Here is a 13186-nt window from a genome sequence, read left to right on the forward strand (position 1 = left end):
AAGCAATTAAAACAATGCTGTTAGCACTAATGGTTTTGGCTGAATATTTCTACAAAGCTATTACCAACTCCAAATATATTTAATATCTACTTTTTTGTTATTTGCAAGTGTTCTAGCTAGAAAGGTTATTTATTATTCATCCCTCCCCTTAGTTTGCCATACAGAAAACCTGCACACAGGTTTTTTTGACTAAGAACATTTTATTAATAACTACAACTATTATCAACAAATACAACTTTGATTATACATATTGGTAAGCCTAACTTTCATTATTGTAGAAAAAATTCCAAATGTAAGTTTTTCAGTCACTGTGCTTCAATACCATTTCCAGTTCCGACACCCAGTCTGGGTCATCTTCCTCAAAGTCCCTAAAAACAGATTTCAAAAAGTTATTTTGCAAAATAATCCAACTTCATAAATATATATTTATTTAAATTACACTATAACTAGGAGAAATACTGTTGAAAATCTCAGTGGAAGAGACTTATTTCCTGCGCTACTGCAGTTAAGGAGCCAGTAGGGGTTCCCTTTTGAATTTACCCAAGTAAGTTTTTACCAGGAGCAAAGAATCATACACCAAGAAACTATGTATGCATTGATATTAATGGCTTGCAGTTGAACTGCAGTAACAGGTACTTAAGCAGTTCATGTCCCAGTGCCACCAAAATAAACAATGACATAGACTAAGGTTTTGAGATCCTAATTCCCACCCCCCAAAGATACACACATCTGTAAAATACAGCATTTCTGTTCAGAACATGTTGACATACTTTGCTTTTTCAAAAGCAGGAAAAATAGGTCACATAAGCAGCACATACAAGTTGAAAAGTCTATACATTATGTCTTCAATAAGTAGGTTCAAAAGTGATTTTATTGCACTGTGCATGAAAGAGTAGAAAAGTTAATACACAGATACAGCAAACATACCACTAGTGAGTGGTTTTTCTGTTGCTTATCTGATTTCAAGGTAAGAGTACAAAGATGTTTCATGCAAGAAGGGTCTGCGCATCACTGTGGATCTAATTTCATCTCATACTTTCATTTTCGCAAAGTCACCAGCAAAAATAATGTGCTAATAACAAGCAACCTGTTTAATCTCAACATCATCAATAACTGTAAATGTAGCAAAGAAAGTATTTAAGATATTAAAATTTAGTAACATTTGATATCATTATTTAACAGAGAGATGAATTGCAAAAAATACCGCCTTTTTTCAAGTTTGTTTTTTTTTTTTTTTGAAAACTCACTTTAAGGAACCAAAGAAAAGAAAAGTTAAAGGATGTTATTTGGACATACGTGTCATCTTCATCAGATCTAGGCTCAAGTCTCTCAGGATCTATGACATCTTCATGTTCCCCATCTACTTTATCAAATGCTTCTGATGCTTCAGTTTCATCAGCAAGTGGACCTCTTAATGTATTTTCAGAAGCTTTGAAATGATAAAAATGAGCGTCACCAAAATCCTTAATTTTAGAAAAATAAAATTAGACACATAAATACATGTCTTTCAAATTTGTCTCCAGTTTTTTGCAAATTCCAGTACAAGCTATTGTCTAACTGGGGAGATAACTAATAACAAAACTGAAGTGGACACCAAATATTTATGACTGCAGCTATGCATATCTACAGACTACAATTACCTTTTGCCATGCCATCTTACCATCTTACCATCCTGTCTTCAAAATAGAGCAGTATTGATTCAGTGATGGTGGATTACCTGATGGGGTTACAGCCCCATTATTGCACCTCCCTAACACATACACTGTGCCGGTTAGTAGGATGGAGACTGTATGACTCTGCAGTCTCTGCTGTAAGTGACAAACTCATTCAGTCTTCAAGCCGTAAGTAAAAGTCCTTCATAAAGAGATGTACAAAGACTGGAGATGTATAATCACTCAGGAATTCTTGGTTTGGATTTCCCTTTTTTTTTTCCCCCATGTCCACTTTTCATTCCATAAACAAACAAACAACAGTCTGTTGTGACATGAACACACAATCTCCATGCACAGGGCCTATCACAGAGCCGCGGGGCCGGGTCCGAGCCGTGTTGTATATCTTAGAAAAATAAGTCTCTATTGATAAACATATTTACAAAACCGTTTGGGGATTTACCTGCTTTATAAATTGTGTATGTTTTAAATGCTAAGCTGATTTCTGCATTACTGAGAAAGTTCATCAGGGTGCGAGGTGTTTCCTTGTTCCACTGTTTACGTGGCTTATGTTCACTGTAGTTTATAACAGAGCCATCTAGGTATAAAATCATTAATAAATACTTCTTAGACGAAATTGCATTAGCAGCATGAATTACAAAGAGCACATTTAAGAAAAAGAAAAAAAAGGAAGAAAGGAAGAAAAGTTGCAGTCTGTTAGCACCACTGGCCTCTTCTAACATACTTCATTTGACATCTAGAGCAAAGAAAATTACAGAATGTAACATTGCAACTTCTGTTCTGAGGGAGTCAGCAGAAACCAAGACCTCACGTGAGGAGCCAGAGTCTCTGCAAGCTTATTTGGTAGCTCTATAATGCTCACAAAAAGGAGCCTGTGTCCATTTTTGCGCCTTTTAATAGCAGAATATCTAAATACATGCATTTTTCTGTCTTTTTTCGCTGCCCTGGATATTATCAGCATGTAACACTTGCATCTAAAATCTTATCTGATTACTCAAATCTGTATGACTTATTTCACTAGCATGTATGTATACACATTTACTTAGAATACATCTCCAAAATCAAATGAAATTTTTGTAACAATCTAATATGGTAGGGGTCAGTTTAAAACATTTGTCAGAGGAAATCCCATATTAAATGTTCCTGTTAAAAGCTGTTAGTACAGAAGAAGGACAAATCTCTGCCTCACATCTGAGGTACATCATTAGTTGTTCTTGTCATTGGCATTATCTGTACATTAAGTGACTACAGAAGTAGAGGCAGAGATGTTACGTGCTCCCAACAGAGTGCTGTATTTGAAAGACCAGCAGCTGCATTCTGCATCAAATTAATTTTGCAAGGTATCTTCAGGATTACGCCGACAAATGGTATGTAAAGAGGAGGGTTGGTAGCATAACTTTTTATGGATGATTACAGTTTTAGGGTTGCTAACGTTATCTCTGGCTTTGCAGCCCTCCTGTCACCCAAGACCGCTAAGAAATTGTTAGTGTCAAATGTATCTTCATCACAGTGGACTTCCGGAGTGTTGGTTAGTAGAATATTTTAAAAATATTTTTACATCATTTTAAATATTATCTGTAATTCTATGGCTTTTAAAATTTGTGAAGAAGTACTGATATTACTTAAATTAAAAATGCATAAAGACACACTTAATTAAATCTTACTTTTAACGTCTTCAGGTGTAAAACTGGCAGAAAGCAAGGAAGCATTTTCCAGGACATCCACTACAGTATTAATTGACCTCTTTTCCCATTTTCTCCTTTGGGGATGTGATGAATCAGTAATTCCTGGGAGGACTTCAGGAGTTTCTGCTGTAATTGCAACACCAAGATGATAACCAGCATCTAACCTGTTTTTCATTGTTTTTTCAAGCAAGTACTAAGAGTACAGCACTTCATATTTAATTCTGTGGGTGTAAGTCACAACCCCTTTTATTAAGATCAGTAAAACGGTGTATTTACTCCATACCAAATGTTTTCAAACAGTATGTTTTAAAATAGTTTGGCCAAGATTAATACTACTTTTAAATCTCAGATGAGAGGTAGGAGTCAATATATTAATTCCAGACCTAGCAGGCAGTGGCATGGTTTTATACAGATGCAGATTTGTATGCTTTACCTGTTTAAATGGCTGGATCAATGACATTTAAATGTCACTACATAGAGAGACATTCATAAGCCTTAAAACTGTAAGACTTACCCTCTGCATCAGTTTTCCTTTGCTCCTTTGTGCATTTATTCAAATCCTTAGAAATATTTTCACTTTTCAAGTTGCTATGCTTGCTGCTTTCATCTTTGCTTTGCTTTAAAAGAATAAGGGCCACATTAATCTTTATCTTTGTCGTCCAGAAAAACAAAGCAGTACTATTGGCATGGCATTAATTATTTTAGTTTTGCTACAAGAGAGCTGGCCTAAGGATCTGAAAAATAAATTGCTGACACCATGAAGGCAATGGCAAGTGCTACTGCACTACATCTATTATTACACTACATTTCATGTTGTGTCTCTTTCTTGACACACAATCTGTTTTTGAAGCTAAGCACAAATGTAGTGATGTTTTTTTCTAAACATTTGAAAATAGTAGCAGAATCAAGATAAATGAGTCATATTCCAAGAGAAAACAAGATGCACCCAAATATTAAGATTCTCAGATTGACAAGTGCATTAAAAGAAAAAAAAAAAAAACAGCCCTCCTGGCAACATATTTTGAAAAATATACTCAATTTGGCTGGGACAGGCTGTGCTACAATCTATCCAGAAGTGATTTCTTGGTCACCTGTGACTTACTTCCCTTCACCTGGAATCTCACATGGGCACTAAAATCTGAGAATTGTGAGAATTATGTCCAGACTGGACTGTTTCTACAGCAACCTGTTCAAAATGTGTCCCAAAAGCAAAGAAAATACACTATTTTATGCAGTATCCCAAAATTTACAAAAACAAGAGAGGTGTTTTTATTTATTTAGTTTTGACAGGTCTATAATGAAATCCACTTTGGAACTCAGCTAAAGGTGGAAAACATCAAAATGTTACAAAGGTGTGAAATTGAAACTGCAGCGGAACTTTGCAATTTGAGTGCAGATGACAGCTGACATACTAGATGGTTTGGTTTAGCCTACTAAGTTTTCAAAATGCTTTTTATTTTCTATAATACAGAACATTTTAAACTGCTAAAATGTAAATTTTATTTTTATATCTGCATACTCACCTTACTTTCTTTCTTATTTGAGCTTCCACCAGCCGCAACACTACCTGACACATTAAGGGACAGATACAAGAGTTAGTACATTTGGCAAACATCTGTGGTAAAGTGATGTTGGAGAGGTACGGCATCATTACCACTGAACCAGGTGATGAAAATCATGTGAAAGCTTCTTCATGCTCATGTCAATGTATCTCATTCTCAACAGGGAGTCCCTGTACTATTCATTTCCTCTGAACCTTTCTGCAGTAAAATAGTACTGCAAACATGTAGTTGTTACAATTTTGGGTGAAGTTAAATTTATGCAGAAGAAAAAATCCCAAATCCTCTATAAAAATAAATTGTAAGAAAAATAACTTGTTTTACTGTATTCTGGGAAAGAAAGCTCTGTCATTTAAAATAGATGGAATAACTAAAAGTTTTTCTCATTTGAAAATTGGAAAGTTTTAAGTTTTAGAGTTCTGCTAGAATTAAAATGTTTGTACCGCAGCTCTGCACTGTATTTCTGGTGGAGGGAAGCTAATGATGTACAGCACTCAGCTATGCCCCATTAAAAGCCTTCTAATATGAAGCCTCATGTTGGAATGCAACATACACCCTTCGAGCATTTTCCATACAAGTTCAAGAATGTTACATTTTGAAATAATTAAAATTTGATTGCAGCATATAATGTTAATGTTTTATAGTTGTAATTAAGATCTTACAATTCCTAGGCGTTTTATCAAGAAAAAGGTTGCTGACTTACCTTGTGGTCTCAGTGCCGTGCCTTCATGCTTCCTGGTTTCCTTTAATGTCTGCTTGAATTCATCTGCCACCTGGAATGGGTATGTAAAGACACCAGTACAGGACCATTTTAATCTTTCTCTAGTTATTGTATATGTTATTTGTTAAAAATGGACTTACTATACAACAGAACTGTGACAGCAAACAGTGTCTAATTTCAGCAGCATCAGGTCAATACTCAACTTTTCTTTTTAAAGCAAACCTTTCCTACAAATGTATTTATAGCTTTTAGCATAGGACCTACACAATAGAACATTTTTGTTAAATATACAATACCAAATTACAAAATAATTTGATTTTGTATCTAAAACGTAGGTACTATTGTTCAAATCCAGAGACAAACAATATACCATACCTCAGGAGGCAAACAGTGTTTGATAAATTTGGCCAAGCAACTCCTTTTAAGAATTGTACTGGCTGATGGACGATCCTTGGGATTTCTCTTAAACATATGTTTTATTAGATATTGAAGTTCATAGGAATAGTGACATGGTAGTGGATTGTAGGATCCTCTGCAGATCTTTAGGATGAGGTGTTTCCAGCTTTTTGCTTGAAACTGCGTTAAAAATAAATGAACATTAGAGCACGGAGCTTAAGAATAAGGTGAGAAGAAACCGATGAAATTTCAGACCATCTTTAATATTTATGACACAAAAACGTGTGGTATGCATCTACATAGGCTCTCTATAACCACATTGATTTAGATCCCAATTTGAGAATTTCAGGCCCGTAATTCAGAGATGTGGAACAATGACCCTGTGTGAATACATCAGTAACGCCTTCACATTTTTGAATGAAATAATCTGGCTTTAGTTAAAACTTCATATGCAAACTGTGATCACAATACTTCTTGCAAGTAATAAGCTGTACAACTGGTAAGAAGGTCAGGTTTACTACTGCTCTTGCCAATCTGTAAGAGACAGCTTAGGTTATTACTTTTTCCAGCTGTTACCAGCCTTCAGCCAGGAGTTATTGCTATCAGGCACAAGTCACTGGACAACTGCAGTTTCAGTGGGGACAGCTAAAACCACAGAGGGCAACAACCTGAGCTAAAACAGCTGAGAACTTCTCTCTCCATGCAGAAAGAGCGTTCTTATGGTAGACCCCACTGGCTCTGCAGCCGAGCATCCACGGTGTGCAGCAGCCTTTTACATCACCTCTGACAGGTTATGCAAGAACAGATAGGGCCATCGCATAAAAACAGGTGCATAACACTTCACTGCTGCCAAAAAGGAAAAGATGCTCCACTCCTTGATATCCCAGCTCTAAGCACTGCCTAAATAGCTGTCACACTGCCACAGACATACTCAGGGCACCACACGTCCATGCACATGTCCTTATTACTCGGTCACATGCAGTATGAACTCCTAAACTCTTGTCCTGCTAGCAGCTGCAGCTGTAGAAAATTGTTGGCTAACAAACAGGATTTCAAGGTATAGTAGTAACTTGATGAAATTAAACTGCTGCTTACAAAAAAGTAAGACAAAGTAACATTAAATTAGGCAACCCCATTTTCTTGCCAAAACAACTTATCCTGATAAGGCCCCTCATCTTCACCATGTGTCTGTATATAGGAGCCAGAGGAAATTACCACATAGGAAGCACGGCATCAATGATGGAAACACAAGTGTCCCAGAAGTGACAGACCTACAGAACCATATTTCCAGCTTCTCTCTGTCCCAGTACAACAGTGACTTGTTTGATTTGCCTGAATAAGCAACAGGTGTATCAATCAATCACTGATGTGAAGCAGCAAACTGCTTACTACCTATTAATATTTTGCTATAGTTGCATACAATATATGCTTCTTAACAGAGATTTTCAGTGTCCTTGCCTCCATCTTCTGGGATCACCTTGATCCCATAAAATGCAATGCTTGTTCCAAGGTGCCTACAGGTATCTCGAACCAGTCCGGCACCCACTGGACTTAGTAAGCCCCAGATCACCTCACTGATAGTGAAGGAAACCAAGCTAGCAAGAAAGAAAAAACATATTTTCTAAAAATTTAGGAGAATGATTGTTTCACCAAAGGGTTCAACATGATGATCCTTAAGGGTCCCTTCCAACTCAGAATATTCTATGATTCTATGATTCTATGTCCATGAGCTGCTGAAACACAGAAGGCATGTAACAGAGAAGGGTTGAGAAGGGCAGAGCAGTGCTTCCCTCTTCCGTAAGCAGCAGCAACAAATACATCAGTCAAATATGTAATTGGCTGTGAACCCATCAAAGTACAATTAACTGCTATTTGAAGTTTTAGGAATTCCAACAGTGCTCTAATAGCAAGAAAGCCATACTTACTGGATGTGTAAGAGTGCACAGCTCGTACAGAATGCATCCCAGAGACCATATATCGCTGTAGGCACAGAGAAAGATGAGAGAAAGTTGGAGCCAATAATTGAAATTTAATAGCAAATAAAACAGCCCAGCAAAAGTGAAATTCACTATGTGTGCATAAGGGAATTAACTAAAATAAATGTAAATAATCATAAAAGTCAATACAACAATGTGCTTAGCCTCTCCAGTGGAAAGAATCTTGCTTATTTTAACCCACCCTAAAGTAAATAAGGGTGACTGCCATACAATTGTAACAGACTTCTCATTCCCAGAACGTCTCCTAAGCAATTTGCTTTGGTGATATTTATCTCTTTCTGTACTACAAAGCCTTTATGCTACATGGCCCTAAACAACAGATGGCAGCCACGGGATCCTAATTCCGAGAGCTGGAATTCTAGCCCCTGCCAGTAAGCATTCTCCTGCTGGGAAACCATCGTGTTCTTACACAGCAAGCAAGTAGTGCCACCCCCACAAAAAAAAATCAAGTTACCCCTTGCTCAATTCAGTGCTTTATCCAGACCAAATACAGATCGGCTACATAGCCAGATTTAAATAACAATAAAAAAGATGCAAGTCAGTCAGGCATTATTTGTGAGCCCTGAAAACACAAATACCTTTTGTTGTTGTATGGCATGCTTTCCCAGATTTCTGGAGGTACGTAATAAGGGGTTCCCACATACGTGCAAGCATATGCCCCTGGACTATTGAAATGACAAAGAGAAGTCACATGAAATGTAATGCCTTAAAACATTTTGTACTACTTATATATGATAAAACAAACAAACAAACAAAACTTTACACCACTGAGATCAGTGGAGATATCCACATACTGTGCAAGAAGACGTGCAGATCCAAAATCCCCCAGTTTTACTTTTCCATTTTGGGTGAGGAAGACGTTCTGCGTTTCAACAGAAGAACAGTTTTACACACTTAGGTATCTATTTTTCTAGGAAATGTTTATGTAGTTCGCATACAAAGACAAGGAGCAGATAATAATTTCTGATCTTTGATATTTCCTTTTACTTGCTTCACCTAGTACTCCTAGAAAAAAAAAAGTTAAGAACTATGCTTTGTTTAAAGGCAAATGGAACAGTAATACAGGCCCAAAGCATTAGTAAAGAACGAGTCAGACCTTAGAAATGCCTTAATCTCACTGCTGTACTCAAAACCCTAAGGTCACAGTTTCTTCTGAATTTCTATCTTGTTGCTAGGAAATAGTAAGAAAAAAAATAAAGGAAGGCAAGGTATTTACGAAGTGTGTACTCCATACACATTTTTCATGCTTCTGTTAATGTTTTAAGTTACCTGCAGCCTACCACAAACAATTGGTGCTATCAGCAGTGTGGATATGAAGGGTATAGTTATACTTAGGTGATGTTTAAGGCCACAACATTCCATCATTCCATACACCCAGCAATTTCATCTACTTAATATCCTTTAGTTCAAATGGAGAATATAGCGTGTAGCAGTAACAGGAAATTATGACAGAGGGATTTGAACATTTGCATGCAGAGGAGCTTGTAAATGGCAAAAAAAAAAAACTTGCACTCTTCACCTTGGATTTGATATCCCTGTGCAACACACGTTTATCGTGAATGTGTTTCACACCCAGGCACATCTGCACAAACCAGTGAAGGATCTGAAAAGAGTAATGGAGAGTTATAACGGTTCAATACTGTATGTAATGATTACTTCACTCATAGATTTAAAAAACAAAACAAAACAAAACAAAAAGGCATGTTCAGAATACCCGGGAGTTAGAAGTAACTCCAGCACAGTGTCCTCTGGTTACCATGGAAGACTGAATTCTTTAAGGTAAAGTGTTAATTTCACATGGCAGAAGGAATCCTTACTGCATCTTGAAAAATCTAATAATATATAACAATAACAAAGCTAGGGACTCACTCTCTGATGGTCATTATCACAGAATGGTTTGGGTTGGAAGGGACCTTATAGCCTACCCAGTCCCACCCCCTGGCCATGGGCAGGGACACCTCCCACCAGCCCAGGTTGCCCAAAGCCCCATCCAGCCTGGCCTTGAGCACCTCCAGGGATGGGGCAGCCACAGCTTCTCTGGGCAGCCTGTGCCAGAGCCTCACTACCTTGAGTAAAGAATTTCTTACTTTTATCTAATCTAAACCTACCCTCTTTAGTTTGAAACCATTCCTCCCTGTCCTACCACTACACCCCCTGACAAAGAGTCCCTCCCCACCTTTCCTGTAGCCCCCTTTAGGTACTGGAAGGCTGCTGTAAGGTCTCCCTGGAGCCTTCTCTTCTGCAGGCTGAACAACCCCAACTCCCTCAGCCTGTCTTCAAAGGAGAGGCTCTCCAGCCCTTTGATCAGCCTCGTGGCCCTCCTCTGAACTTGTTCTAATATGTCTAATTATAATCATGCCAATTACAATTTCATAGCAAATAAGCAGATTAAAAGGCTTGCACTGAGATAATAGATTATTTCTAAAATGAAACGTATTATATTTAAATTTACAAAATAAAGTTCCTAGAGATACTCAGACAATCTAAGTATTACAGCAGGTGAGGATTCTGCTCTTTTCATTTGAACTGAGATGATGCTTCTAAACTACAGGAAGTCATTTCCAATCACTACGGTGTAACTTTGAACCTTCTGTGAAGTAACTTTATAGCTTCTCTGATAAAAGGAGTTAATGCACGCTGAATGCTTCAAACGTTTAACTGCTACATATTTTATTTAGTCTCCTGGTTATTTTCATTTATCTCATCAGAGGGTCTTATTTGCTTCCAATTTGCAGTACCTCTTAATGGCTCTAAATTCTGGCTGGTTTGTGTTAAATTTTTACTTGATTGCGTAAATTTATGCATTCAAACCTGTCTGTATTTTTAACAGTCTGTGCATTTCTCACATACAGACAGCAATTTTTTTCTTACTCCTTTTACAGTCCACTACTTACCTTGTTCTGCTGGAAGTTATCAAGTAGTAATGTTTCTCTTCTATCTATAAGTACCTTGTTTGATTTAAGGTGTCTGTATATCTATGGCTTGTTTTATGTGACAGAGTGTGCTTCAGTTTACATAAAGAAGGATTCCTAGGTCCTTGTTTCAAAACTATTTCTTACCAAACTATTTCTTACCATGTCTTCAGGGAACAACTTTCCTCTTTGGTGCTTAATCTTTTCCGTTAGATCTCCATCATCACAATATTCCATCACTATATACAGATGTCCATCAGCTAAATTTTAGATAATTTTAGAATAATTAGTAATTTAATGAACAGGATAATTATATTATCTTTACTATAAAGCTCCAACTACATGCTATATAATTATGAATTACATGTATAATAAATATGTATTATAAACATGTGCTTTGTTTACAACATTTATGATAAACAAAAAAAAAAAAAAAACACTGATCCCCGAAGAGTACGCAACTTATAAATACAGATATTTTAAATTGTTTTATTTACCTTCAAATGATTCCTTATAGGCAACAATATTTGGGTGCTTCATTTTAGCCAAAAGAATAGCTTCCTTCCTAGAGTTCTCTACATCAGATGAAGACTGCAAATGAATGTACATTTATATAAAGGTTACTCTTGTAGATTTTCATATATATACTCGATGGACCTCATTTCTTTTCAGAATCATTCTTCAATTTACTTTTTTTTTCGGTTATTTTGAAAAGTCTTTTAGAAACTTGAAAACTCCATCATTTTTAGCACAAGGGGTATTATTAATTAAAGATTTCTTCCTGGGTGTCTTCCTAGTTCAGTTAATGATTTCCTATTTTAACAGCACAGAACTGTGTAACAACTAAACAGCACACGCTGATTTTGGAACAGCTGACAGCTATACTGTGTGAACTCAGCATAAAACCAAGTACCCAGGTATTAGCTTAGTTTCAGCCTCAATAAAGCCAGTGCCTCCCATTTTGCGATTTTTTTGGTTACCTAAATGCAGTGGGTAACCTGAGTAACTGCTTTCCAACAGTAACATAAGGCTAATTTCTTCATCAGGTATGATGAAATCTAGATTCTAGTGAAGTTGATGGGAATCCAGTCAAATACATCAGGGGAACAAGTGTTTAATCCTATCACATTTTCTGAAACAGAACAGATTCTACTATTATTATGCATATCAAGTCAGACACAGGTGCAGCCCAGCTATACACCATGCAGATGCCTAATAAATTGAACTCTCAGCAAAGGTGTTCAGAGTTTCCAAACTGTATTGAGAGTTATGTTTGTTTTTAAAGTGGATGGGGAGGTGATGTGTGTGTAACACCTACCATAGGAAGTCTTATTTCCTTCATTGCATACTTCTGGTCAGTAATTTTGTGATGAACAAGGAGAGCTCTCCCGAAGGATCCCTCCCCTAATACTTTCAGTACTTCGTATCCTTCCATTCTGTACAAACTTAGGTTCAACGCTTCTTTTCAAACATTACCCTTCACAAGATTATCTTCTAAATTTTGTCACGAACTTGATCCGTTTTTTTTTTGACATTTGTTGTTAATGCAATCTGTGTGAGAAAAAAAATAAGAGCAGAGGATAAAAGTGGTACGTTGGTACCCACAACTGCTCAGCATTATCATAATATGGTTCTCATCGCTGCTATCATGACTGATGAACGCTTCAGGAAATTCAATTCAAAGCAAATCTTTTTGTTCCCTGTGCTTCCACAGATAATGGCACACAAAACACAGATGCACAATAATGTACACGATAAACTCCAAGCTTTCAGAGACGATTCTCACCCAAACCAGCGAGAAACTGGCTTGTGCAAGGCTGGTGGTGCACACATGCAAGGACCCCTACAACTAGCAGATGCACAGAACGCGTGGTTCCCTTAAGATGTAGGTATTTTCAGCTTTACTATCTATGTTTCAAATATCACTTTGCATACATGACAGCACTCACAGCTTCACGCCTTGATGAATCGTTTTCCAGAGGAGCATCTCAGGGCACCCTGAGGGTTCCCGGTGGTTTCAGTACCTGCGGTCACCGCTTCGCTGCTTGGGTGAGGGGGAACCTGAGCCCCCAGCGGACCCGAAGAGACCCTAGGGGACCCGAGGAGCCCCCAGGGGACCAGGCAGGGCCGCGGCCGGTCCCTGCAGCAGGGCTGGGGCCAGGGCCGGGCGTGAGGGGACGAGCGGCGAAATGGCCGCGGGCGGGCTCTGGGAGAGGCCCCGGCCCCGGTCCCAGCCCCTGAGGCGG

The 13186-nt window shown here is 37.7% G+C and overlaps 1 protein-coding gene across 3 annotated transcripts; it reads right to left on the reverse strand.

Moving 5' to 3' along the window:
* Nucleotides 1-159: 159 nt before the first annotated feature.
* On the reverse strand, nucleotides 160-13186 carry NEK3 (NIMA related kinase 3). 3 transcript variants are annotated; one of them, XM_021269071.4, is made up of 16 exons: nucleotides 12890-13186; nucleotides 12259-12491; nucleotides 11438-11531; nucleotides 11103-11200; nucleotides 9548-9631; nucleotides 8823-8890; nucleotides 8607-8693; nucleotides 7957-8011; nucleotides 6011-6211; nucleotides 5618-5687; nucleotides 4879-4922; nucleotides 3870-3972; nucleotides 3335-3478; nucleotides 2113-2247; nucleotides 1297-1429; nucleotides 160-368 (listed from the first exon to the last, which is right to left on the reverse strand). In XM_021269071.4, exons 2-16 carry the CDS (start codon nucleotides 12373-12375, stop codon nucleotides 302-304), a joined length of 1500 nt encoding a protein of 499 aa, XP_021124746.3. In that variant the 5' UTR covers nucleotides 12376-12491; nucleotides 12890-13186; the 3' UTR covers nucleotides 160-301. The 3 variants fall into 3 exon arrangements, with proteins under 3 accessions (XP_021124746.3, XP_027326858.3, XP_005014916.3); XM_027471057.3 differs by having other exon boundaries at nucleotides 3335-3481; nucleotides 12965-13185; XM_005014859.6 differs by having other exon boundaries at nucleotides 3335-3481; nucleotides 12890-13185.

The sequence above is a fragment of the Anas platyrhynchos genome, chromosome 1 (assembly GCF_047663525.1).
Source record: "Anas platyrhynchos isolate ZD024472 breed Pekin duck chromosome 1, IASCAAS_PekinDuck_T2T, whole genome shotgun sequence".
Taxonomy (NCBI): Eukaryota; Metazoa; Chordata; class Aves; order Anseriformes; family Anatidae; genus Anas; species Anas platyrhynchos.